Source organism: Galeopterus variegatus, unplaced genomic scaffold (assembly GCF_000696425.1).
Source record: "Galeopterus variegatus unplaced genomic scaffold, G_variegatus-3.0.2 Scaffold980, whole genome shotgun sequence".
Classification (NCBI taxonomy): Eukaryota; Metazoa; Chordata; class Mammalia; order Dermoptera; family Cynocephalidae; genus Galeopterus; species Galeopterus variegatus.
This window is the reverse complement of record NW_007727091.1, coordinates 253658-279385: the sequence shown is the minus strand read 5'-3', so window position 1 is coordinate 279385 and position 25728 is coordinate 253658. Positions and strand designations below refer to the sequence as shown.

General features: G+C 34.4%; 1 protein-coding gene across 2 annotated transcripts in view; it reads right to left on the bottom strand.

The window, feature by feature from the left end:
• Positions 1 to 25728, bottom strand: part of WDFY3 (WD repeat and FYVE domain containing 3) — a 212592-nt gene that overhangs the window by 124518 nt on the left and 62346 nt on the right. For both annotated transcript variants that reach the window (XM_008573984.1, XM_008573985.1), the window contains exons 5-11: positions 22550 to 22711; positions 17265 to 17457; positions 15785 to 15971; positions 13526 to 13692; positions 8519 to 8986; positions 7066 to 7167; positions 4127 to 4320 (exon numbers count right to left, since the gene is read on the bottom strand). In XM_008573984.1, the coding sequence (XP_008572206.1) occupies positions 4127 to 4320; positions 7066 to 7167; positions 8519 to 8986; positions 13526 to 13692; positions 15785 to 15971; positions 17265 to 17457; positions 22550 to 22711 (1473 nt within the window). The remainder of the gene's footprint in view (positions 1 to 4126; positions 4321 to 7065; positions 7168 to 8518; positions 8987 to 13525; positions 13693 to 15784; positions 15972 to 17264; positions 17458 to 22549; positions 22712 to 25728) is intronic.

Below are 25728 nucleotides of genomic sequence, written 5' to 3'. Positions count from 1 at the left end.
TTAATAATTTAATTTCCTGCTTAAATCAATAAATGATGATGAGTAGCAAACACCAAAGTCACAATGAGACTTGGATGTAGGTGGTTAATTAGACAAAATCATTAGCTGTATACTACTTACATTTGCATAAATATAATGCATATAATTCAAATTTGTCCATCAGCAGAATTATAAAGCATGACACATCATGGAATTTCAGATCTGTGCACAAATAACTACAAACCAAGTTACATAGGTCTGTGGTAAGCGTCAGCTGAATGAAGGTAACAAGAGGCAGCTCCGAATGTAGCAAAAAGGAACTTGAAGCTGAGATCCCACATTTTCCCCACTGCCTCCCAACATTACTTCATGCACTCAAACAGTGGAATGCCACCACTGGCTTACCAGCTCTCAAGAGTCAACTGTTATGTTTTCAGGAAGTTTTTGAGCCAGTTAAACAATCATAATTAAAAATTAAGGTATATTAAGTTTACAACTAAATTATTTTTAAAACAGAAGTATTACTCAAAACTCATCACTTTCTAATTACTTTCTACATTTCACTATTAGCTACGCTTTTTAGTACCTGTATGTGGAAGTACTATATATGGGGTTCTACTGTGCACCTCTTCCCAATCCACATTCAGTAACACATTAGTTGCCTGGAAAAGGCCACAGTGGGAGTATTTACACCATGGAAATCAGTAATCGCAACACATCAGAACCCCCTCCTGCATTCCTCCAGCCTGAGAGTCAGCTATTTACATTAACTAGTACTACACTGCCTCAAAATTATGGACTGGTTGACTACCTCTTACTGGCTCTACCAACCAATATTTTACAGATCCAATTAAGAAGGTACCAAAATAAGAGGAAAATGAATGTTAAAAAAGTTAGCAACATTAGTTAGTATCTTTTGAAGCCATCTGTTTTCTCCCAACAATCCCTTCAAATATACAAGTGTTCCTCAAATATCGACACCCATGTAGATTTCCTCTTTGTCTAAGAGAAAAATAGTGGTCATATTAACCTTACTTTTAAATAAAATACATACTCAAAATTGTCATTATACTGAATCAAAACAGGGTGAAATATACAATAGCATAAAGAAAAAAATGTTAATTTCCCATTATTGATGAGAAATTTGATTGAATAAAAGCAAAAGGAAATAAGTGAAATGATAATCCCTATTATGTCCGTGGCTGGAATGGGGTACACAGGAGACCAGAATATGCCACCCCTAAATATGCCACTATAGCATAAGGATTATTTTGAGCTGAAGGCAATTGAGGAGCAAATACAAGAAAAGCTCTGTGTCCTCCCCTATTTGCATAAAAGCAGAACATAAACTTAAAATAGTTCTCTCTTCCTCTCTCTACAAGAAAGGACAGTATGATAGCTGAAGACAAAGTCAGACCCTTATTAGCCTGGAGAAGGTACCAGAGGAATCTACATAACAAGCCTTATTAACTAGCCTTACCTACTGTTTCTTTGCTTTCTCACAATTTGCCTTCACTAGAGTCCCTTTCCTTTGCCACTTCTTTGTATAACTGTTAACTGTTTTGTATAATAGTATAACTTTGTATAACTGTTAACTGTTCTTCATATAACATGCTTTATAAGTTGAAGTTCTAAGCCACCTCTTTGAGAACTAGCCATTTTTCCCTTGGTATCTCCCATGTATACCCCGCCCATGAGGTGTACATGTCAGTAAACTTTGTTTGTTTATCTTTTATTAATTTGTCTTTTGTAATGGGTTAGTCTCAGCTAAGAACTCAGAGGGTAGAGGGAAAACTATTTTTTCCTCACCCACGGGTAAGAATATTAGGAGAGGAAGTCACAGGGGAGGGTAATGAGGGCCTCGAAGGCCAGGTTTAACACACTGGCTTTTTGTCTATTATTACGATTTTGACATAATTTTAGACTTAAAGAAAAATTGCAAAAATTGCTGAAAGAATTCTCAGATATCCTTCATCCAGATTCTCTAAATATTAACACTTTACTTGATCTCTCTCTCTTTTTCTCTTCACTCCCCTTTACCCCTAAAAGCTTCTGTGTTTTTCCTAAAAAGGAATGCTTTTAACTTCCCATAGTACAATGATCAACATTGGAAAATTAACACTGAAACAATTATCTAATCAATAGACCTAACTCTGCTTTTACCAAATCCTAATATATGCTTGATAGCAAAAGAAAATTCAAGATTATGCACTACATTATGTAGTCACTTCAGCCTCTTTACTGTAGAACAGTTCTTGAGACTTTTTTAATTTCAGTTTTGAAGAGCACAGGCCAGTTATTTCATAGGAAGTCTCTCAATTTGGGTTATTTGATGTTTTCTAATAATTAAATTCAGATTATACACTTCTGGTAAGGAAACCACAAAAGTGATGCTGAACTCTTCTCAGTGCTTCCTGTCAGGAGGCACAGGCTGTTCATCTATCCCATCACTGGCAAAGTTAACTTTGATCATTTGGTTAAGGTAGGGTTCCACTGTAAGGCTACAATTTCACCATTTGAAATTTAAAAAATATCTTTTCAGCATACAATTTGAAACCATGTAAAAATCTTGTTATTCTTCAAACTTTCATCCACCATCTTTAGCAGCCAGGGATGATTTCTGCCTGAATTGATTATTAGAATAGTTCACAAATGGTGATTTTCTTCATTATTTGACTTTTGACTGTAAACAAGAGCTTTTCCTCCTCTCCCATTTATTTATTTGCTCGAATTTATTTACTTATCTATTTTCTTTGATCACTTCCTTACTTTTGGCTAAATATAAAATGTTTTAGGCTCATTTCTTTCTCTGCCCCAGACCTAGAATCAACCATTTTTCAAAGGAGCCTTAGCTCCTTATAATGGAAAATGATATTTCAAAACCACACATCAATAAGTGAATGAAAAATTGTAAATTTTAATGAACTTCTCTCACTTTACTCAGATGTTATTTAAATACAAGGGCAGGTTTCCAGCCAAAAAAAGCTATGTCTCTTTTGATTAAAAATATAATTATTCATAGCACATAAATTAAAAAGCACAATTCTCTAGAGACTACAAGGGGTCTGATTTTGGCATCTCTACCTACTAAACATATACATTTAGGCAAGTTATTTAACCAGTCTGTGTTTTAGTTTATACTCTGTAAAATAGGGATACTAATATTTCTATCTTTATCATGAGAATTAAATAAGTAGATGCATGTAAATACATGGAATAGTAATTGACATTAGGAAGCGGTCAAGACATGTTAGCTGTTGTTAGTAATAATATAATTATACTAATTATATTATTATATTCATAATTATACTAATTTACAGCACTTGGAAAAATTGTATTATATATTATTTAATATTCTTTACTTATCCGTTACAAATTACCTACATTACTACATTCACTTGTAAATAAATTAAAAGTGAAACATTTCATTTCAATTTGGTTCTAAAAATTTCTTACACAGAAATACCAGTGACTACAGCAATGTGAGAGAATATGTGTGTGTATATACATCTTTGTAAAAGATACTGGCAGTGTGGGAGGAATATGGGTATTAAAATCTGGGGATCAGCTCTACTACCTAAAAGTTGGTTAAGTAAACTATCCAAGTTATATGATCTCTCTAAACCTAAGTTTTCTCATCTGCAAAACAGGGCACTACTGACTTTGTAGGACTGCTAAGGAGTAAATGATAAAAAGAATATGTAAAACTTCTAGTACACTGTTAGACATCTACTAGAATGCCCATGACATGCATACATACATATATTCATACATGTGTACATAATGCCATATACTGTATAACATTTTATTTTACAGATGTATAACACTATGAGTGGTTTTAATTAAAAAGATAATATACATATTTAGTATTTATTAAGATGTTACACTTCGCTAATGTACTTTCTAATTTAAGAAACAATTCCTATAAGCCAAGATAATTATTGCCAAGGTTTATGAGTGGTAAGTTAACACATACTGAAAGACAAAAATGACTGGAGTTTTACCAAATCCTTAATGTGTACAAAGCTGTGGTTTTATGGTAATTTGGATTTTTGAAATTTCCCCGTCTCTAACTCAAATATAAATCATTTGAAAATAGCCACAAGTTTTAGTAGTAAAAGAAGAGAAATACACTTATCAAACTTACCCTTAAAATGTCAGTCTTCAACTGCAGTTCTGTCGGTGGAGCTGAATGCATTAACCCCAGGAGAGTGCCCATGTCATCGTCCCCATTTGGAGAGAGCACCAACTGCTGGATAGTCATCAGGGCATGCTGCCGGCATTGAGGGTACTTCACTATATTATGTGCACATCTTGCACCTCCAAATTCTCGGAAAATTCCTTAAAGAAAGGAGAAAGAATACAACATGGGCTAACTGAAAACATTTTGAGATTTGTCAGATGGATTAAAATTCAATTCTTTTTATAAATACAGTAATGAAAGAATGCAAATAAAATCTACCTAGCTATTTCACCTTTTACATTACAATACAAAATTGCACTGTGGATGTCAGCAAAGGCACATTTTCTCTAGATTTCCTTAACGCAAGATTAATTCCCAGATATGTTCGCCATGTCCAAATTCTCCAAATCCAGAACATTCAGAAATTTTATAAGTGGACACCAGGAGACCCAATACTGAAATCGATTTATATAAAAGGGTTTCAGATTGAACAATGCCCCAAGTAAGTGAGATTTAAACTCAACAAGGCTTTCAAAATAGTAGGAAGAAAGGAATGGAATAAATTATGGGGAAAATTACAAGGAACCAAACTTTTTTGTTAGGTGGAGCCCAAGAACAAAAAAACACAAAGTCTATAGTATAAAGTATCAGTCATTGTATTGCTCTGAAGCCATTACATAGATTGATTTATTTAATCCCCATCTCCTACAGTACATAAATGGAATAGTGGCCAAAGTCAAACAGCTAGTAAGCGACAAAAAGCAGGATTTATACCTACATATACCCAGCTCTATAGCCTGTGCTCCTGCTTACAAGTGATACTCTACTCACATCAAATACCATCCTCTAGTATAAAAAAACTGAGCCAAGTGACTTAGATCACTAATTAGTATTTCTTCCAAGTAATTCTTCTATTCTTAATGCTTGTACATACCTCTATCATAGTTTATATGAAAGTCTTAGTACTGTTGCTTATATGTTTGGTCCCCCATGAAACTTGGGTTTCCTCCTGATTGGTGTTTTTTTTTTTTGTCTTTTTTTGTCTTTTTCCGTGTCCGGCAATGGATCGCAACCCTCAGTGTTGCCCCCGTACCGGACCGGGGACCGGCAATGGGATCGCAACCCTCGATGTTGCTCCCGCGCCTCGCTCAGCCAGTGAGCCGGAACCGGTCTGTATGTGGGATCCGAACCCTCGGGCGGGAACGCCGCTGCGCTTCCCAAGCGGCGCACTATCCAGTGCGCCACTGGGCCGGCCCCCTGATTGGTGTTTTAATAAACACTTGTTGAGTGTATAATTGACAGTGTATTTTGTTGCAGCATCCACAGTCATCTCTATTTAATGGCTTTCTATTTGCTAACTTCATAAGAACTATATGACCTTGCAGTGAGTGTAAGCCATTTGCTTGCAATTCAAAACGAGGTATTTGTGACATTCTTTGATTACATGAAGACCATGTTTATTTACCTCTTGAGTGACAGTTAGAGCCCATTACATAATCATAATGGCTAATATTTTTTAAATACTATGAGCAAAGCACTGTTTTAATTTTCTGAGATTACACAGCTACTAATATATTTCTTAACAAGAAAAAGAAAATAGTAAGGAAAAGAAAATAGTAAGAAAAAAAAACTGAAAATGTTTGGCACTCTGAGAGATATATTAAGTGACTCTTGGTCAGACTGAATAAGCTCTCCACTCCCCTACATTAGAACTGTCCACTGCAACCGTGTGACTCTACGTCATGTCATCAAAAGCTAATTTACCAAATAAATTCTAAACCTAGTTAGTGGAAATAAGGAAATTATGCATTATACTATAGACAAGATATTACTAAGATACTCATCAAACTTCATTATATTCATTGTTTTAATTACCTACTAAATTCATTCAAATCTGTCTTGACATTTGACAAACTGTACCTAAATAATTACTTATATATTTATGTGTAAACATCTTTCTCCATTAAATAATTCCTTTGGAACAAGAATTATTTTATCTTTGCTTGTCCAACATCTAGCATGCATGCTGCCTGGGACACATAATATATCTTAAATATGCTGAATGTTGAGTTTTTCTGCATTCAAGCAAACAGTCATGCATTTGTGCAAGGAGTTCATTTGTTCATTCATTCATTCATTCATGGCTTCCCATAACACTTAAAATACAATCCATACTCCTCACCGTGTCCTAAAAAGCTCTCTATGATCTGGGCCCAGCCCACTCATCTGAATTCACCTCCCCTTTGCTTATTCCTCTCAAGTTGTATTAAACTTGTTGTCAGAGTCTTCTGATGTTGACAAAAATTTGAAGTAATTTTTTCAAAGGAAGGGTGATATTCATACATTCAGTTGGACTGTCTGCTAATCACAGGTAGAAAAGGACTAAAGAGAAATTGAGACCAAAGATAAAGCAAAATATTTAATGAATCTAATCTACCTGGGAAAGGTTAAGTTTTATTACAGAATCATTTTTCACTATTCTCCTAAGGTTGTAACATTAAAATACTTGTGTTATTAAAAAATTAAGAAATAATAGTTATATTATTTAAAAATTAAGAAAATCACCATATGAAGCAAATATATAAGAAAAATTTAAATGAGCAAATTATTTAAATAAGAATGCATTTATGTAAATCAAAAATTAGTAAAAGTATTTTAAACACAAGGAACACTATAAAAAGCAATTTAAAAAACATTTTGGAATAGTGACAATGTTACATTTTGTCATTAATATACTACAAATGGTCAAAAGCACTGCATTTTTAGGGACATGATTCTACCATCATTGAATCAATAGTTTTTTCTCTAAGTGACAGGAGCATTTCAGAAGCAAGAATCACAAGAGAAGACATAAACAGAGGTAATCTACTCCCCAAACATTTGCTTGTGGCTTGTCTAACTACCTGCATTTGTGTTTGATCCTTGAAGAAGCACTGTTAAGGTCTCCATAACCAACAAAGCCAGGTGTTTTTGGTCTTCAACTGAACTATGATTTCTTGAGTCCCCTAGGGAAAAGGTTTAAAGATCCCAATCACAAAAGTGATAAGCTTTTTTCTTAATTCAGTTATATTTTAATAATTCCTTTTATTATTTCTTTAATATTCACTTTCACCATTAATACAACTGCTATCACACAACCTTTAAAATGATACATATATCATACATCTACCAAGATCAAGCTCGAAAATCAGTGTTAACAAATTTTATTTTGGTGTGGCCAGAAAGTAACAAATATATATATATATATATATATATATATATATATATTTAAAGATGACTGGTAAGGGGATCTCAACCCTTGGCTTGGTGTTGTCAGCACCACGCTCAGCCAGTGAGCAAACCAGCCATCCCTATATAGGATCCGAACCTGTCGCCTTGGTGTTATCAGCACTGCACTCTACCGAGTGAGCCACGGGCCGGCCTATAGAAAGTAACAAATATTAAAAACAAAAATGCCAAAGTTAATGTATCCTTCTTACAAGGGTTTTCCTTATCAAGAAGGTCAAAAGAAGAATGCTAGATTTTGATGAAAAGGAAAAGTTTACGAATAGTGCTACCGATTCAACTTGTATTAATACATCAAACTGAATACCTACTAATTGCCAGATACTACTGTACTTTTACCAGATTTATCAGAAAGGTACCTAATGATAATACGTGTGTGTACATAATATCACTAAATACATATTTATTTGCTCTCTGTTTTAATAAAAACATTTTCAGGCATCTACATATTTAATTATACTTAACAATAATTAGTTATAATTAATAACAATTCTAATGATTTCCAGAAACTTTTTAAAATTCCCTCTCAGAATCAGAAAATAGTAGATATGGGCCGGCCCGGTGGCGCACTACTACAGTGCGCCGCTTGGGAAGCGTGGCGGCACTCCCGCCGAGGGTTCGGATCCCACTTACAGACCGGTTCCCGCTCACTGGCTGAGCGAGGTGCAGGGAGCAACACCGAGGGTTGCGATCCCGTTGCCGGTCCCGGGCTGGTACGGGCGCGACACTGAGGGTTGCGATCCGTTGCCAGTCATGAAAAAAGACAAAAAGGAAAAAAAAAAAAAAGAAAATAGTAGATACTAACCATGTAGATCATACATGTTTTCCCTCAGTTTTTACTTTACTTTAAACTCTCTTCCACTACAATGACATAATTCTAGGCTCCCCCTCCCCACTTCCCTAACAGAGGTTGAATGAACAGTTCACTCTGGTAAGTATTCACTAGGATGTCACAATGACACACACTAGGAAGTCACTTAAATCAATAACCAAATGAAAGGCACAATAAGAACAAACAACGTTCCCAAATCCCTTTGTCAAATAAAAATAAAATTATGGAAAATACTTTACCTTGTTCATTTAGTGCCTGAGTTGGATCCTTCAGGAGGGCAGCATATTTATGCAAGAGGTTTACCATGACCTCCAGAAGGCCCACCTCCCTGAACACATCTTTAAATATGTAGTCATGTCTTGTAAACTTAAGAAGTGTTTTCATTGCAATAATGCTACAGTGGTAAGAAGAGCTAGATTTTAAGAGGATACTAACACTAATAAGTTCTTTACAAGGGATATAATTTAAGCTAAAAACAACAAACTCTAGCATCTCAAAGTATTTGCTTTGTACTTCTGGGAGTTTAGAAATCTTCTCCGCAAACTGTGACAGTGTGTGCTGTGACTCTAGGATGAAATAATTGGCATTGTCAGCCATGTAAATATTTGTGATGGCATCAAGGATGATTTGGGCAAGGAAGCTGGTTTTTGCTTTTAAAAATGCATTCTGAAGAACTGCAAAGGCCTGGATGTTTCTCACACTGTGACCTACGATAGAAAACAAGAACACAAAAGTAGGTGCTATGTGATATTTTAATCATGACAAACTAGTCCGTTTAAACATATAATGAATTGTAACATTTATTAACTATTTACTAAGAGTATACCCTGTTTTCATAAGAGGTCTTATTTTTCCTTAGTTTCAAATCATTTAATTAACTAATTAAGCCTTCAGTTTATCATTATGAATACTGTAATTCAAGGACAGTATATATTGAAAGATTAGACTGTTTTAGGGAGAATAGAAGCATACTATATAGATAAAGGCTTCAGAGTTTGGAAACTGGTGATGATGCATTTTATTATCTGTTATGACCCAGGCTATCTGAACAGTTACTTCTCAATTTGAAAAGACTTCAAGGCTGAAGAAGTTACAGGTCTGATAGCCAGCAAGAAAGAAAGCATGAAAATAGAAGGGAAAAAATTCTCTAAGTTTCTATTTTTCCTCTATAACTACAACACTGTAATTTCTATAAATTTTAGTTTAGAAATTTGTTTTCAAGCTAAAAGTGCAACTTCTTTACATAAACATTTGTTAAAGTGATTTAAGGACAGCTACTAGTTATACTTTTAAACTTCTAATTTTCAAACACATCGATTGGAAAAAACCAAAATCTTAATACTTGGCTATTGTGATGCAAATTAGTGACAATAATTTTAAAGAAATTGACATAGAAAGTTACACTTGAAGTGCATGAAAACAAATGTTTGCCTCTAAAAATTGTCCCACGTCCACAACTATTAGGAGTACTTTGCAAGACTGTCCAAATAACGCAGAACCTTACAGAATAAGCTGAATTTTAGAAAGAGGCAAACACAGAACGAGGAAAAATAAAAAATGGGTTAGAAACATTGCTTAGAAATCCTGGCTTGGGCATTTTTGAAAAATACAGAGATTTTAAAAAATATTCAGTCTGCACATGATTTCAATTTGTTTTTTATTTGTTTGTTGATAGTTCATAAATTTATTCCACACATAGCATATACCAAGGATTTATCTTTATTTCCAGTGGCCACGAGTCTGTCTAAGCCTGTTTTTTGGTTACCTACAGATAATAAAACATGAAGATGTCCTCAAAGGAAAAATCAACAACTCATCATGCTCTTTCCCCCCCCCGATAATTGACATGATTATTAAACTTAATGAAAGTTTAAAGGGCCTAGAATAAACAGCCAAAATGATCTTGAAAAGAAGGAACAAAACTGGACAACTTAAATGACCTGATTTTGAGACTTACTATAAAAAATACAGTAATCAAGACAGTGTTGTGCTGGCTTAAGGACAGACACATAGTTCAATTAAACAGAATTTAGAAGAGTCCCAGATACATGGTCATATACGGTCTTTTCAACAAAGGGTCCTAGCATATTTGAATATCCATACAGAAAAATAAATCCTTACTTCCTACCCTATATTACAATTAACATGTATTATAGACCTTAATGTAGGAGGTAAAATATGAAACACTGGAGAAAGAAAACATTGGAGAAGATCTTAGTGAATTTGGATCAGGTAAAGATTTCATCAATAGGAGAAAAAAAGAACCCACAAAATATTTTAAAATAAAAGAATTAAACATTATCAAAATTAAAAACTTCCATTCTTCAAAAGACTTTGTTAAGAAAAGGCAAGTATGCTCTAGGAGAACAAAATATGAAGGATAAAGGACTAGTAAAGGACTCACCCAAAATATCTAAAGAATTCTTATAACTCCAATAAAACAACCTATCAAACAATGGGCACAGACATTTGAACCAAAGGAGAGATACAGATGGCAACTAGGCACATGAAAAGATGCTCATCTTCATTAGTCATTTAGAAAAGTAAAAATTAAAAAACAATTAGATGCTACTACAGACTCACTAGAATGTCTAACATTGAAAAGTCTAACGATGGGCCGGCCTGGTGGCGCACTGGAGAGTGTGCCGCTTGGGAGCGCGGCGGCGCTCCCGCCGAAGGTTCGGATCCCCTGTGGAGACTGGTTCCCGCTCACTAGCTGAGCGCAGTGTGGGCGCAACACCGAGGGCTGCGACCCCATTGCCGGTCCCCGGTACAGGCGCGACTCCGAGGGTTGCGATACCGTTACCGGGCAGTAAAAAAGACAAAAAGGAAAAGGGGAAAAAAAAAAAAAGAAAGAAAAGAAAAGTCTAACGATGGGCCGGCCTGGTGGCGCACTGGAGAGTGTGCCGCTTGGGAGCGCGGCGGCGCTCCCGCCGAAGGTTCGGATCCCCTGTGGAGACTGGTTCCCGCTCACTAGCTGAGCGCAGTGTGGGCGCAACACCGAGGGCTGCGATCCCATTGCCGGTCCCCGGTACAGGCGCGACTCCGAGGGTTGCGATACCGTTACCGGTCAGTAAAAAAGACAAAAAGGAAAAGGGGAAAAAAAAAAAAAGAAAGAAAAGAAAAGTCTAACGATACCGAGTGTCACTGAAGATTCCAAGCAACTGGAACTTTCATTCGCTGTGGATGGGAAAGCAAAATTTGGAAAACAGTTTGGCAGTTTCTCAGAGTTAAACATATGTTTACCATATGACCATATGTGTACATAAGAACTTGTTTTATGTGAATGTCCACAGCAGCATTATTCATGATAGTCAAATAAATGTCTGCCAACTGGTGAATGGATATATAAATTGTGGGATATCCAAACAATGAAATACTAGCCAGCATTAAAAGGGATCAAACTTCTGATACATACAGTAACATGAACGAATCTCCAAAGTATTACTCTAAATAAAACAATCCAGATACGAAAAACTACATGCCGTATAATTACAGTTAATAAAATTCTAGAAAGGGAAAAACCAAAGCAGATTAGTGGTTGCCAGGGCAAGGGGTGGGGTGGATGACTGCAAGGGGAGTAAGAAAATTTTCTAGAAGGACCGGAAGAGCCCATATTGTGATTATGGTGGTGATTACGCAACCATACACGTTTGCCAAACTCATCAAATTCAACACTTAGATAGATTTTAATGTATGCAAATTATACCTCAATACTACGGACACACAAAGAAAGACGATATATTTCACATTCCATCCATATGGAATATAGCTATCTCCTTTAGTTCCTACACTGACCATACAAAATAGTCCATGGGAAATAGATAATTTTGAATTATACAGGAAACTCAAAGTGATATAACTTGACCCGTTCATTTTATAGAATATTATGACAGTTTTTCTAAAGAAGACATTGATGTTTAGAAAGGTTAGGTCACTCATGATCACATAAATTCTAACTCAAGTCAAATCATTTGTAGTAACATAGACATTATGTTACTGGATTCTCACAACCTCAGTAGGTGCTAGGTTATATAATTATTATCCCTGTTATAGATGAGACAAAACCAGGCAATAACACAGGTGGAAGATAAATTTTGCCGTATTAACTCTCTTATTACAAAGTTATACTATTGGAATTAGCTAATAGCTAGTTCAGATTAACCAAATGAAACAATAAAGTATGAAATAGGAAGTACATTGCTGAGTTATTTTTATATTAACTCACAGAAGGGGTTAACTGTGGAATCTATAAATTAGAAGTTTTATGAGAGACCCCTATTTTTTCTTAAAAATTAAGTAAAATGAAACCTTGAACCACTCAGGCAATCATGTGTGGATTTCTACCACCCTTATTGCAGAGACTCATTTATACAAACTATGCACTGAGGGTACATTATATCACAGTGAGTCTGATGACTCCATCTATTCTCATTGACTTAAAAACTGTTGACTTCTACATGATAAAATGCATAGATATGTACTGTGAAATTTAAATAACCAGATATGTTGGTATTTTTTTGCTAGTTAAATTTTATATAAAAATACCATGACTCTATTGAATATTTAGTAAGTAACAATCTTGAGAAAGAAACTATTAAAGGCCTTAAGGCTCAGATTCTTTTGGAATAGTTACTGTGCATTTAAAAAAAGTAAATAAACAATAAAATCAGCTTGCATTCTTATGTAACTATATCTTAACCACAAAATAAGTTTTTCTTAAGTATAAGATCACTAGATATGAGGATCCAAATATTAGGAAATCCAGACCATAAAAATTTATCCTCTGACTAAATGAAATGTAACTTCTTTGCACTCAGGTTTGCTTAATTTTAAGTAAAATATAATCATTTATACCTCAGGCTTTCCTCATATATCTAACAGGTATAGAGATTAGAGTGTGAATTAAGTACCATCCATATAAAGTAGAAATGTGCGAAGTGTCAAAATTCAAAGAAGCATTATTAAATTTTTTCAATGTTAAAATGAAATACTATAATATAAATCTCATTTTTTGATTTTATGATATTTTATCATATTATTTTCAAGTATTTGATCGGCTAGACTAAAGACTGTCACTAAGACATTCTTACCTAGACAAACCATAAAAAGCACAAACTTTAGCAAAAACCAATATATTTCTTTTATAAAAGTAACATAAAGAATGACCAAAGTAAGATAAATTTATTCTTTCTCTATTTCTCTGAATAGCTCAGAATAGAGAGGGGAAAAAAAAAAAGACTCACCTTTGCCTGCAGGTTGAGGTACTGCAAATCCAGGCAATAAAAAGGGTGCCCCTGTGGTAATACCAGCTGGCTTTAGTTCATTGACACCATATGTTGTTAGAGAAGTTATCAGATTAACCAGATCTTTCAAGGCATCTTTGGATTCTGCCTCTTTTGCTTGCTCCAATCTAGAAAAAGAATGATATTTTTCTCATCTGTTATGTTCTCAAATTTAATAATGCATTTTTCAATTTTATGTGCAGTAAATAAATGTATATTCTAGGAAGTTTCTTCTTACAATTTATCCTATATAGAAATATACTTTTTAAAAAAATCTATGAATTTTATTATAAAACATTATGATGTGTTTGAAAGAAAATCCTACCAATAGTTAGAAGGCGTAATTTAAGTCCTGATTTTGTCTCTAGCAATGTTATATTAGGTAAATGACTAATCTTTGGTAGAAACTCTCTATATAATAAAAGAATTAGATTAAACGATCTTTCAAGTTCCCTATAGGTTATAAAGTTTCACTGTTTACAACCAAAACTTATCAACCATTCTTTCCTAAGACATCTTCTCTATTAATAATGTTTAAAAATTAATTCCTTGGGTAGAGTTCTAAGAATTTCATAAATTAATTCTGGTACTCTCAGAGTATATTTAACTAAAGTTCTAAGAGACTAACAATTTTTTAAAACAATCTTAACTCCTTTGGAAAGAACACTGGGGTCCATTAGGGAATTATCTTTTGATCATGGCTTTACTGAGAACACAAAATAGGGTGTAAAAATTATCTTTTTTAAAGAATAAGATTTATTGGGGTTTTCCTCTCAATAGAAGTAATTACTATCTTTAAAATAAACTTGAAAAATGCACAAAAGTAGGAAAAAAGAAAAAGTATGCGTGGTCTCATAACTGAGACAACCACTTTTAACATTCTAATATATTTTAAAATTTGTCTCTTTTAATGTGAAAAGTTTTTACAATAGTTATTCTCATATCATATACAGAATTTTATAACCTGTTCTTTTTTGTTTTTTGTTTCATTTACCTGTGGTATACATGTGCTTCTCCATGTCAGCATAAGCTCTCCATTGATATGCTTTTAATGGCAAAGCCACCACAGACTTGGGGAGGGGAAGGTGGGACAGCTAGTGGAATACAAGAGCACTAATATACATAAAATCTTATCTACATTTAGGATTTGTATCTTTAGGATCAATAACTATAAATAAAATTATTGTGTTGAGCATGAGCATCTTTGAGGCTCTTGATAATATCTTGTCAACCTGTGCTCTCAAAAGATTGCAGCAATTAACACCCCAATGGTAATGAGAGATGGTTATTTCATCAAATTTCATATGCCATCTTTTAAAAATTGTATATGCAAAATTATGTTGAGGGTTGCCTAATATTCACTAGTGACAATGAGTTAAACTGGTGTTAGAAATAAGAAGTTTACAAAATAGTGCTGTCTTACAATAGATCAAGTGATTTAAAAATAACTAATGGCTCAGGAACAACTGGTGGAAAATGAGTATCTTCTTCCTATTAAAATTTGTAACCAGCCATTTTCCATGTAGATAAATGCACCATTTGGAATGGAAAATGGAGTAATGAAACATTTCTGGAATGAGTAATTTGTTTTATACACATATTGTAAGGTCCCATTCAATCAATAATTATTCTTGTTATAAAATACATTAATAAAAACAATAAAAATAGTACTAAAAATGGATAACCAGGGCCAGCCTGTGGCTCACTCGGGAGAGTGTGGTGCTGATAACACCAAGGCCACGGGTTCAGATCCCATATAGGGATGGTCGGTTTGCTCACTGGGTGAGCGGGGTGCTGACAACACCAAGTCAAGGGTTAAGATCCCCTTACTGGTCATCTAAAAAAAAAAAAAAAAAAAAAAAATGGATAACCAAAATATAATTAAGCAAGAAGAGTTTATACTTTAGGAAGATGTTAATTAGTTCATCTAACATCCTTTCCCTCAGCTACTGAAGAAAAGCAGATTTATTCTTCATATCTACCCTCTGATTCCACCATGTCTGTGGCCTGCATTTCCCAATTTAATTCTAAATTCACTTTTTCTACTGTGTTGGCAGAGCGGGAATAAAAAGAAGGGAGTAAAGCCAAGAGGACACCCACGTATACTTTATACAAGTGTTTCATTGATTTCTTTTTCCTATAACCCAAAGCACATTGTTTTTATTGATAAGAAAGACTGAGTAAACATTTAAAATATGTTCTTAAATTGTGGGGTTTTACCTAAGCAAGAGATCACAAAGAAAATTATATCCTTGCCATATCCGAAAATCATCCAAAAGTGTTTGGGACACATCACTGGAATCTTTGAGGAAACAAGAAAGCCCAGCAAACATTTCAACAATTTCTAGGGGAGACAGGTCATCTGATTGCTGCATATTTTGAACACAGGTAGATAAACATTCTTTTTCTGTAAGAATAAAGAATTAAATAAGTATGTATCATTTATGTCAACTGCTTAAAGAAAATTTTCTTCATTCTTAACTGGTTTAATGAAACATTAAATTTTAACATATCTGCAAAATACTATGAGATAAATGTTACAAATTCTAAAAGTAAATATAAGATTTGAATTCATTGGGGAAGTCCTGCCTCTAAGTAGTGAACAAAAGATAATACAGAGACAGGTTCATAAAGTTGACATTAATTATAGATTTTACAATATATTTTAATGTTTTATCATTAAACAAAATGATTGGCTACTGCCAAATGATATTTTTGATCTTTTATATTGATATTGTAAGAAGATAAACACAAAAAACTATCTTCTAAGTTTAAGAAGAAAAATCCAATAATTAATTAAAAGTTCAAATTAGAGTGAATATAAACCAATGAGATACAAAAATACTTCAAGAAATAAAATTTTTAGAATTATGTTTGTACTATATATTACTAGTTTAAAATACAGTTATATGCTATCATTGACTTTGAGGATTTGTGCCATTTCAGAGAAGACTTTACCTCTCTTATCTTTAGTAAAAATTATCTGTATAAAGAAACAGTGTCACATAACAAAAGCTAAGAAGATTTAACACAGGAATAGAAGAAAAAACCATTTAATGACTGACTCATATATTAGGTACCAGGTTTCTTATATATCTTTTAATAATGGCAAGTGAACAAATAGTTGTATTAATTATTTTGAAAGCATTTCAGTACAATAATATATATGTATTAAATAAGTGGACTACTTGAGATGCTAAGGCAATTATCTCCTGTATAGACATTTTCAAGGATAGTTGTATACCATATATGAGTTAACCAGATAATTTCTCCTTAGTGCTGATAAAGAATCTACCTAATTCCATATATGCTACATTGGACAGATTATTACATAGCTACTTATGAAATATCTTCAGAAAGACTGGTAATTGCAGCATTTCAAAAAAACTTTTTTCTTTCATCAGTAAAAAAAAAGAGAGAACAGACTAACTATGACATTATGACTAAGCATTCACACAACAATGAAATTATTTTAACTCTTGTAGATATCCATCGTTCAGAATTTATGAGAATTTCTTACATTTGAAATGCCCCACAAATAAAAAAATAATTTTTTTTTCTCCTGAACAATTTATTTTATAATTTAAAGAACAATCTTTGTAAAACTGAGAGATAAAAGTAAATCTGTCATCAAACAAAGAAGAGAAAAGTGGAAAAGATTTCGAACACAAAATATAAGGAGATATAAAGAGATATTCACCATGAATATACTTCACTACATTGACACTAAGACCGTGACGGGATATGGTCATAAGGACTTCTCCAGCACTCTTCCTCCAAGGCAGGTTATACGGAGGGCACCACGAGGTTATTGCACTAAATAAAAGCTGGAGATCATCTTTTTGAGCCAGCTCCTCGGCCGGAGAAACAAAACTGCAGAGTTTCACTAAGATCTAAGAAACAAGAGCGTATATAAGTAAATAAATGGTTGAGGGAAGAAAAGAGCTAGAAAAGGACTAGATCTGAATATCACTAAAAAGTTTAGATTGAGCATTGAGCAGTGTTATTAAAAACACAATGATTAGTACTCTAACTTAGGTAACATTAAAAAAATACCCCTACAATTTAGAAGTACATGTTAAGAAAGTAAACCAGCTGTACTTATATCAGCTTATTTTTTAAAAAGCATTTACTATCCTCTCTTTACCATAATCTTTGCATACCTTTGCTTGAAACAGGCTAAAACAGCATTACCTTTCAACATCAACATTTTATTTTTCTAAGTTAGTTCTTTAATTCTTAGTTTGTCACAGATGAAATATAATTTTCTTTTCTAAAAAGGACAATTTTAGGGAGATGAGAAAGTAAAAATAAATCTTTAAAAGTAAAGGTATTTTGAAATTGTTTCACTTTTCTACACAAGTAAAAGGGGATATTAGAATAATATAAATCATCTTAATTTCGAAGTAGCCTTTAATTATATCTAATTGCCAAAAACTTTCTAAAGTCTGGCTTTTAAAGAAAACTCAAGACTTCTTAAACTCTAGAATACAAATGTTTTCCTTAACTGTGATTGGCAAAATACACACTCCATAAGAGCTCACAGCATTAAGAGCCTATTGGGTGATTCAGCGATGGTCTCTACCCTCAATGGACTCTTCCTTCTAATCTTAGATCAGTATCAGGAAAAGTTAACTTTTCTTCTCTGTGCTAAATTTTCTCATCTAAATACTTTGAAAATATACATAATATAAATAAAATAACTATAATTTATGAAATCATATTATGCTCTTGAAAGAAGAGTGCTTTATGAAATTTGGGTAATTCAAAATCAGTGGGAAAACTGCTAAATAGAAAGAGGTACTTGAAATATGTTTTATCCGAGAAAGCTAGATCTTCCTTTTCCTATTTCGTTTAATATAAAAACTTGCTTAGATATAAGCTTTCTAATTCGTAGCTGGCAAATATCAGGAAGAAAAAAACAGATTAAGAATTCAGAAAAACAACAAAATATTAATAAAATCAGTAAACATGTTCCACCCTGCAATGCCTAGAGAAATTGCTGGGTAGTGACTGTTAACATGTGTAATATGTGTATCTTTTCCCATACGTGAACACAGATAGTTAAATGCAACAAAAAGGTATATTCTCAAAGGGGTTTATTTTTGATTATGCTTTTTGTTGTTTCTGACACTGCCCTATGTGATTAGAGAGACAGATATCATTTCTCTAATTTGTAACATAGAAAACAAACCCCAAAATAATAGAATGCTATTTTCCAAATCAAATCTCTGCTCTAAAAAAAAAAAAAAAGGATTTAATGATTCCTTGAATTTGTTGACTCCTACGATAATTGGTTCTTAATTTCTATGGGCAAAACGATTCTTACAAATAATCTAGTATAATCCTTTCATTTTATAGACTAGAAAAGTGAAGAGTCTACTTCTTATTCCTTTCTGCCACTACACTAACCACCTCTTTTTGTAGGGATCCCGCAACAAAGTCCAACCAAGTGTGGAAGAGCAATAATTGGCCACATCAACAGAAAATGAATGCCTGCATGAAGCAGTACCAACTGCTAAGGTTCCAAGAAACCATCTGTCACATAATACAAACATAGGGATTTCATCTATCATAAAACATTTATTAAGCTTGTCTCAATCAGTTTCTAGACAAAATGATGAAAACAATATCTTGGGCCGGCCCGTGGCTCACTTGGGAGAGTGTGGTGCTGATAACACCAACGCCACGGGTTCGGATCCCATATAGGGATGGCCGGTTAGCTCACTGGGTGAGCGTGGTGCTGACACCACCAAGCCAAGGGTTGAGATCCCCTTACCAGTCATCTTTTAAGAAAAAAACAAAAACAAAAAACCAATATCTAGCTCGTGATGAGGAACTAAAACAAAGGATGTGATGCACTGACTAGGTGTTAGGAGAGCTGGTTCCCATCACTGCAACTTACCTGCTGTGGATCATATACATGGATATCAGTTTCCACAATTGGCCAAGGGTTCGGATCCCATATAGGGATGGCCGGTTAGCTCACTGGGTGAGCGTGGTGCTGACACCACCAAGCCAAGGGTTGAGATCCCCTTACCAGTCATCTTTTAAGAAAAAAACAAAAACAAAAAACCAATATCTAGCTCGTGATGAGGAACTAAAACAAAGGATGTGATGCACTGACTAGGTGTTAGGAGAGCTGGTTCCCATCACTGCAACTTACCTGCTGTGGATCATATACATGGATATCAGTTTCCACAATTGTAAATGAGAAGTTTGATTTAAATCATCTTTTGAGTTCTGGTTGGACTTAACATTCAAAGATTCCAGTATGCTAAAATGAGTCCCACATTCTTTGAATGTCAGCACCCAATGCTTTCAAACATAGGAAAAAAATTTAAGTTTTAAAAGAAAATTTTGCTATGCTTACTTGGGTATTAGAAGTATAAAATGCAGCTTCCATTATTGCCTAAGGCATTAATTATTTCTTTAGAAAGTCTTTATTGATATGGGACTGCTATTCAAATCAGCAAAGACTAATCCACTACATTCATCAGCAATGTTTTCAAGCAGCTTTAATTCCTATGTGATTCACTGCTTCATTTATGCCCTTTGCTTTTCTCATCCAATCTAATTCCGGAGTCAGATAAACTTGAATTCTAATCCTATTTCTCCGTTTGCTCACACAATCATGTCGAGGACAAACAAAAGCTCTGAAGTCATTGGGTTGCCTTGCAAATTATATGAGATAAGAGATGTTAATCACAAGCACAAAAGTATTTAATAAAACAAGTGATCAATAAATAATTTTGGATTTAATATTTTATCTGAAAATCCCAGTCTTTTCCTTTCTAAAGCTGCCTTTGTCTCCCTCTCTCCTGTCCTTTCATCATCAGCACCTCTACAAAGCAGAGTCATTCTTGCAGTAAAGACTCCAGTAACATCAGGTAAGCATGCAACCATTATTTGTGCACAGCTCTACCTTACCTACTGCATATGCACTGTCTTCTCTATTCTCTTCCTATTCTCCTGGCAACAGCAGCAACCACAGGTATTTTTATCTAATGTTTACTATGTGCCAAGCAAAGGACCACAGCTTTACGTATTATTTCATTTAAGCCTCACAAAAGCCCTTTAGGTGGATATCATTTTCATTTTACAGTTGAGAAATCTGCTTTTATTTTTTTTAACTGACTACATTTAACTAGTTTCCACTTGTGAGGTGGATTCTAATTTAAACACACTTTCTTATTTTTTCCCTATCACCCAGCTCCTCACCAGCTATGCACTTACACAAAGATCATTCTCCATCTTCCTGCTAAGTGACTCTCCAGGGGACTGTTTCCTGGAGACACATCTTGATTTCCTGTTTGGGAAGTTTGGGGCATACCTAAAGGGAATGGCAACTCTCTCCCAGGCTAACGTCATTCATCGACACTAACAAAATCTTTTCAGGTTCCCATGATATTGTACCCACCAGGACAGGTGAGAGAATACAGGTGGGCTTTGTTTGTTTGATAATGATGACTGATCTTCCTAATGATCTCCCTGCTTCCCTGCTTGCTCCCTACAGTTTACTCTCAACACAGCAACCAGTATGATCACAAGTCAGACCATGTCACTCCTCTGCTCATGGAATTCCGAAGAATTCTTACTCCAAGTAAAAGCTGGAATTCTTACAAAGTCCTGTGAGGCCATACATTTTCTGGCTTGGCTACATTTTCCTCTCATCTCTCATTGCTCCGTCCATCCCAGCCACACGTACCTCCTAGCTGTGGCTAATCAGACACCTGCCTCAGGGAATTTGTACTTGCTATTTCAATTTCCTGAAACACTCTTCCCCAGGTATCTTTATTTATTTTTTATTGGTTATGAATATTCATGGGGTACAAAGCTGATTGTCACCACTCATGCCCAAGATGTGATGGCCAGATCCATACCGGCAGCATGCCCATTACCAAAAATTACGATTATACCCTGTGTCCCCCACCCAATTATCCCAACTACTCTCCCCCATTCCACTTTGTATCCCTAGGTGTACTCTCTCCCTCTGCCTTTTAAGTTACATAAAAGCTATACACAAAAGCATTATTGTTATCACTGTGTTTTACTTCTACTGTGGTAAAAAACTCATAAGAGAAAATTTACCATCTTAACCATTTTAAGTGTACAATAGTGTTAATTATATGCACATTATTGTGCAACAGATCTCTAGAACTTTCTCATCTTGCAAAACTGAAACACTATACCCACTGAACAATAATTCCCTTTTTTTCCCTTCCCTTTAGTCCCTAGCAACCAGCACTCTACATTTTGTTCTAATTATTTGACTACTTTAGATACCTCATATAAGGGGAATCATAAAGGATTTGCCTTTGTTTGTCAAATATGTGTTTTTTATACAATATTAGATAGGCCCATGGACACATTGTACTCTGAATGTTTGTCAGTTGCTTATTTTGAAAATTTCCCCCCAAGAAAGGATATCATACACAATGACTATATTCACAGGCTACCTAACAAAGGTCTATTAAACCTTTGTCAACCCACAATGCTATTAAAAGGACAGTGGTAACAGTGGGAAAGAAGAGCTTTACAGGCAGCGGGCAGAGGAGGTGGCAGTAGCCACTAAAACAAACTGGCTTTATAAGTTAAATATTTATAGGCTAGGGCTTCCTGTATAAAAACAGCAATTAAACATAGAATTTCTTGACATTATGACAAAGATTACTCAAATCTTAATATGATTGTCAAAAAAGTTTTCCTTGTTTAGTTCCTTTTAGAGATGTTATTGATACACCAAATGTAATCTTAATAGTTGGATCTGTTCAGAGAAACAAACTTGCTAATGCCTCACTCAAATATTCTTGAAAAAAAGATTTCAATATTCCTTCTGCATATACAAGAAATGTGACAATTATATGAGATAAAAAGAATGAGATACTATAAAAAATGATATAGGTAGATCACCTATTTAAGGAGTGCACCCATTTCACTTTAAATAGGGCTATGTAGATGACCAGGCAAATATCACCTCCATACCTGTACAAAAACTTTCTGGAGTAGTCCTCGACGTTCTGCTAGAGGTAGCTCATTCTGTGCACCTCCAACTGCCTCAGGCACATGTGGAAGGTCAAAAAACAGATATAAACATTTAACCAGGGTGGAAGGCACTGACATCGTTGTCATGCAGTCCACGGTTTTCTGGAAAACAAACCAATAAATAAGTGAATAGACAGACAGACAGACATAACTATAATTGGCATAGTGGAACAATTCACAATTTTGTTTTTTTGTTTTCTTTTGTTTTGTTTTTGGTGGCTGGCTGGTACAGGGACCTGAATCCTTGATCTTGCTGTTATCAGCACCATGAGCCAACAGCCAGCCCTGCTTAACAAATGTTAAGCCAGAAAATTATACAATCAAGATAACTTTTTAAATGCATATAGGAATTAAAAAATGATTCTATACTGAGAAATACTAAATTTCCCATTTGTACGAATTTGCATTAATCAAATATTGAGATTGGTATGTTTGTTATATAGTAAGTTATTTATTAAATTTGATATTTATTTACCAAGAAGCAGCATGTTTCTAAGACCATAAGCTTTAGGATTTAGAAGAAAAGGCGCTTAATAACAATGGACTTGGACAAACTACTTAACTTCCCTGGGCCCCACTTTTCTCTCTTATAAAATAGGTAGAATGGTACATTTTCTTAGGTTTAGTATGATGGTATATACAATGATAAATACAGAGACATTAAGCACTAAATTGTATATTAGTAGTTGCTTTACTATCATTTTTATATTTATTCTTATTGTACCTTCTTGGGGCTGGAAGGAAACTTGAGAGACATAGTCATCACTGACACAAATACATCTCTATTGCTTTTAAAGATTTCCAGAGGAAGAAATTCTAGACTTCTCATAGTAAACATTTCAATATTGTTCAGAAGTATGATATAATAATTATAAAAATTTTCCATGGTGCGGTTTGGAATATAGAGTTTTACCTCACTGGAGATCAACAGGTTGGCATCATTAGTTGATTAGTTCATTTACTTTCTCATGAAACATTTACTGAGTGCCTAGGGTATGTCAGGCTGTGTGCTGGGGGCTGGTCATACAAAGTCAAAGCAGCCCTGCCCTTCAGAAGACCACAGTCTACTAGCAGTTGCAGACCCCTAAGTACCTATGATTTAATCTCTTACATCTAACAATGCTAGTGCATACTGGTTAATATAAAGGAGAATGACCCATACTGCCAGAAATGAAATAGAAAAGTGTAAGAAATTAAAATAAGAATGGAAAGACTACCTGGAATATACATATAGGAGGTTAGGCCATATGATACAGTATGTTTGAGGAACCACAGATTCCAAAATTGCTGACTCCTGAAAAGCTACAATAATAATGGCTTACCTTTAATTAGTATTTATTATATAACAGGCATAAAAGGCTAAGCAGTTTATAAAAATTATTTTGTCTATTCCTCAAGTTAACCCTACAAGACAAATGCTATCACTGTGTGACCCTTATTTTACAAATGGAGCAGTTGAGGCTCATCACTCACATACACTACTCTGGGACAGAGAGCTGGTTAAGTTGTCCACAGTATGTATACTCAGTGACCTAGGAAAATGGTCTTGATTCTAGTCTGACTTTTATTTTGTGGGCAGTGGAGACCCAGTGACATTTTACATACAAAAAAGTGATAGAACTAGACTTCAGAAAGTTAGCTGGTGTTACTATAAATCATAAGTTAAATATAGAGAGCCAGAAGGTAGGAGTAACTAGGAAGCTAATACATAAAACCCTGAGAGACTGAGCCTGAACTAATGTGGCAGCAAGGTGACAGAGAGGATAGAGTCTCAAAAACAATCACTTACACGATCTGGCCCCTTTCTATATATCCAGTATCATTTCCTCCTTCAAATACTCTAAGTCCTCTGTTCTATCCACTTACACTGTATTATTTCTCAACACCACATGCTGCTACACATCTAACACACTGAAACATCTGCAATGTCTCAAACTTTCCTTAATTCTCATCTTCACTCCTACCCTCACCTCCAAAATGTTTAACTCTCACATTTCTATTTCCATAGCACTACGTATACCCCATTATTGTATTTTATGGTATTAAATTTCTCTGCTTCATCTCCGCCATCCACATGTTGAATCAGGACCATGTTTTAGTCATATCCATATCTCGCTGTTGCCAGCAGAAAATGGCACTCAAACAAAAAAGGCAATTCAGAACTAACAATGAATTTTCCTTTGATGTTTCTTTTGGGGCCACCAGTTAGCTCACTTGGGAGAGTGTGGTGCTGGTAACACCAAGGTCAAGGGTTGGGATCCCATTACTGGCAAGCTGCCAAAAAGAAGAAAGAAAGAAAACAAATGTTTCTTTTTCCAGTTAGATTTTTACTAGCTTTTCCTTCCCAATTAAGCAAAGTGGCATGATTTTTCATTTTCATCTCATTACTGATAAATTTAAAGTATAACTTGGCATCCAAAGTTGTATTTGGCAACATTTTCTTTCAAGTGATTTTCTCCTGATTTTCTTCTTATACTTTTAAGTCCATCTATTCTGTGCATGTTTAAATTAATCAACATTTACTGAGTTTCTACTATGTGTTAGGTATCATGGTAGAACATGGTCTGCTCACAATTGAGAAGGAGAGATAGAGCATCTACAGAAAATATGAATAAAATGGAAATATTGCAATTAAAATATATTAATATTAAATATTTATATTAAATATTAGTTCCATATTATTAGTAAACACTTAAATATTAAAGTAATAGCATATAAAGATACACTATTCTAAACCAAATTTTGGCATGGTATCATAGAGGCATTTATAGATACCTAGCATCAACAGCAAATAGAATTGGCATTTTGTTAGTCATCAAGTATAGTCACAGATACATAAAAACAATGTGTAATTTAGGACTATCTGAAGATTATTTAGGGTGACCAACCATCCATCCCCATTTGCCTGAAACTGAAGTTTCCTGTGATGTAGAACTTTCTATGTTAAAATTTGGCAAGTCCCAGGAAAATCAGGACAAGGTGGTCACACTGATTCCTGGGTAAAAATACAAAAACAAACAAAAAACCCAACCGAAAAACAGCAAACAGAAAAGGGAAACAGACCATTCATTCCAAGGAAAAAATCCAAGTGTTAATTACTTTGGGCTAATGAGTAGTTT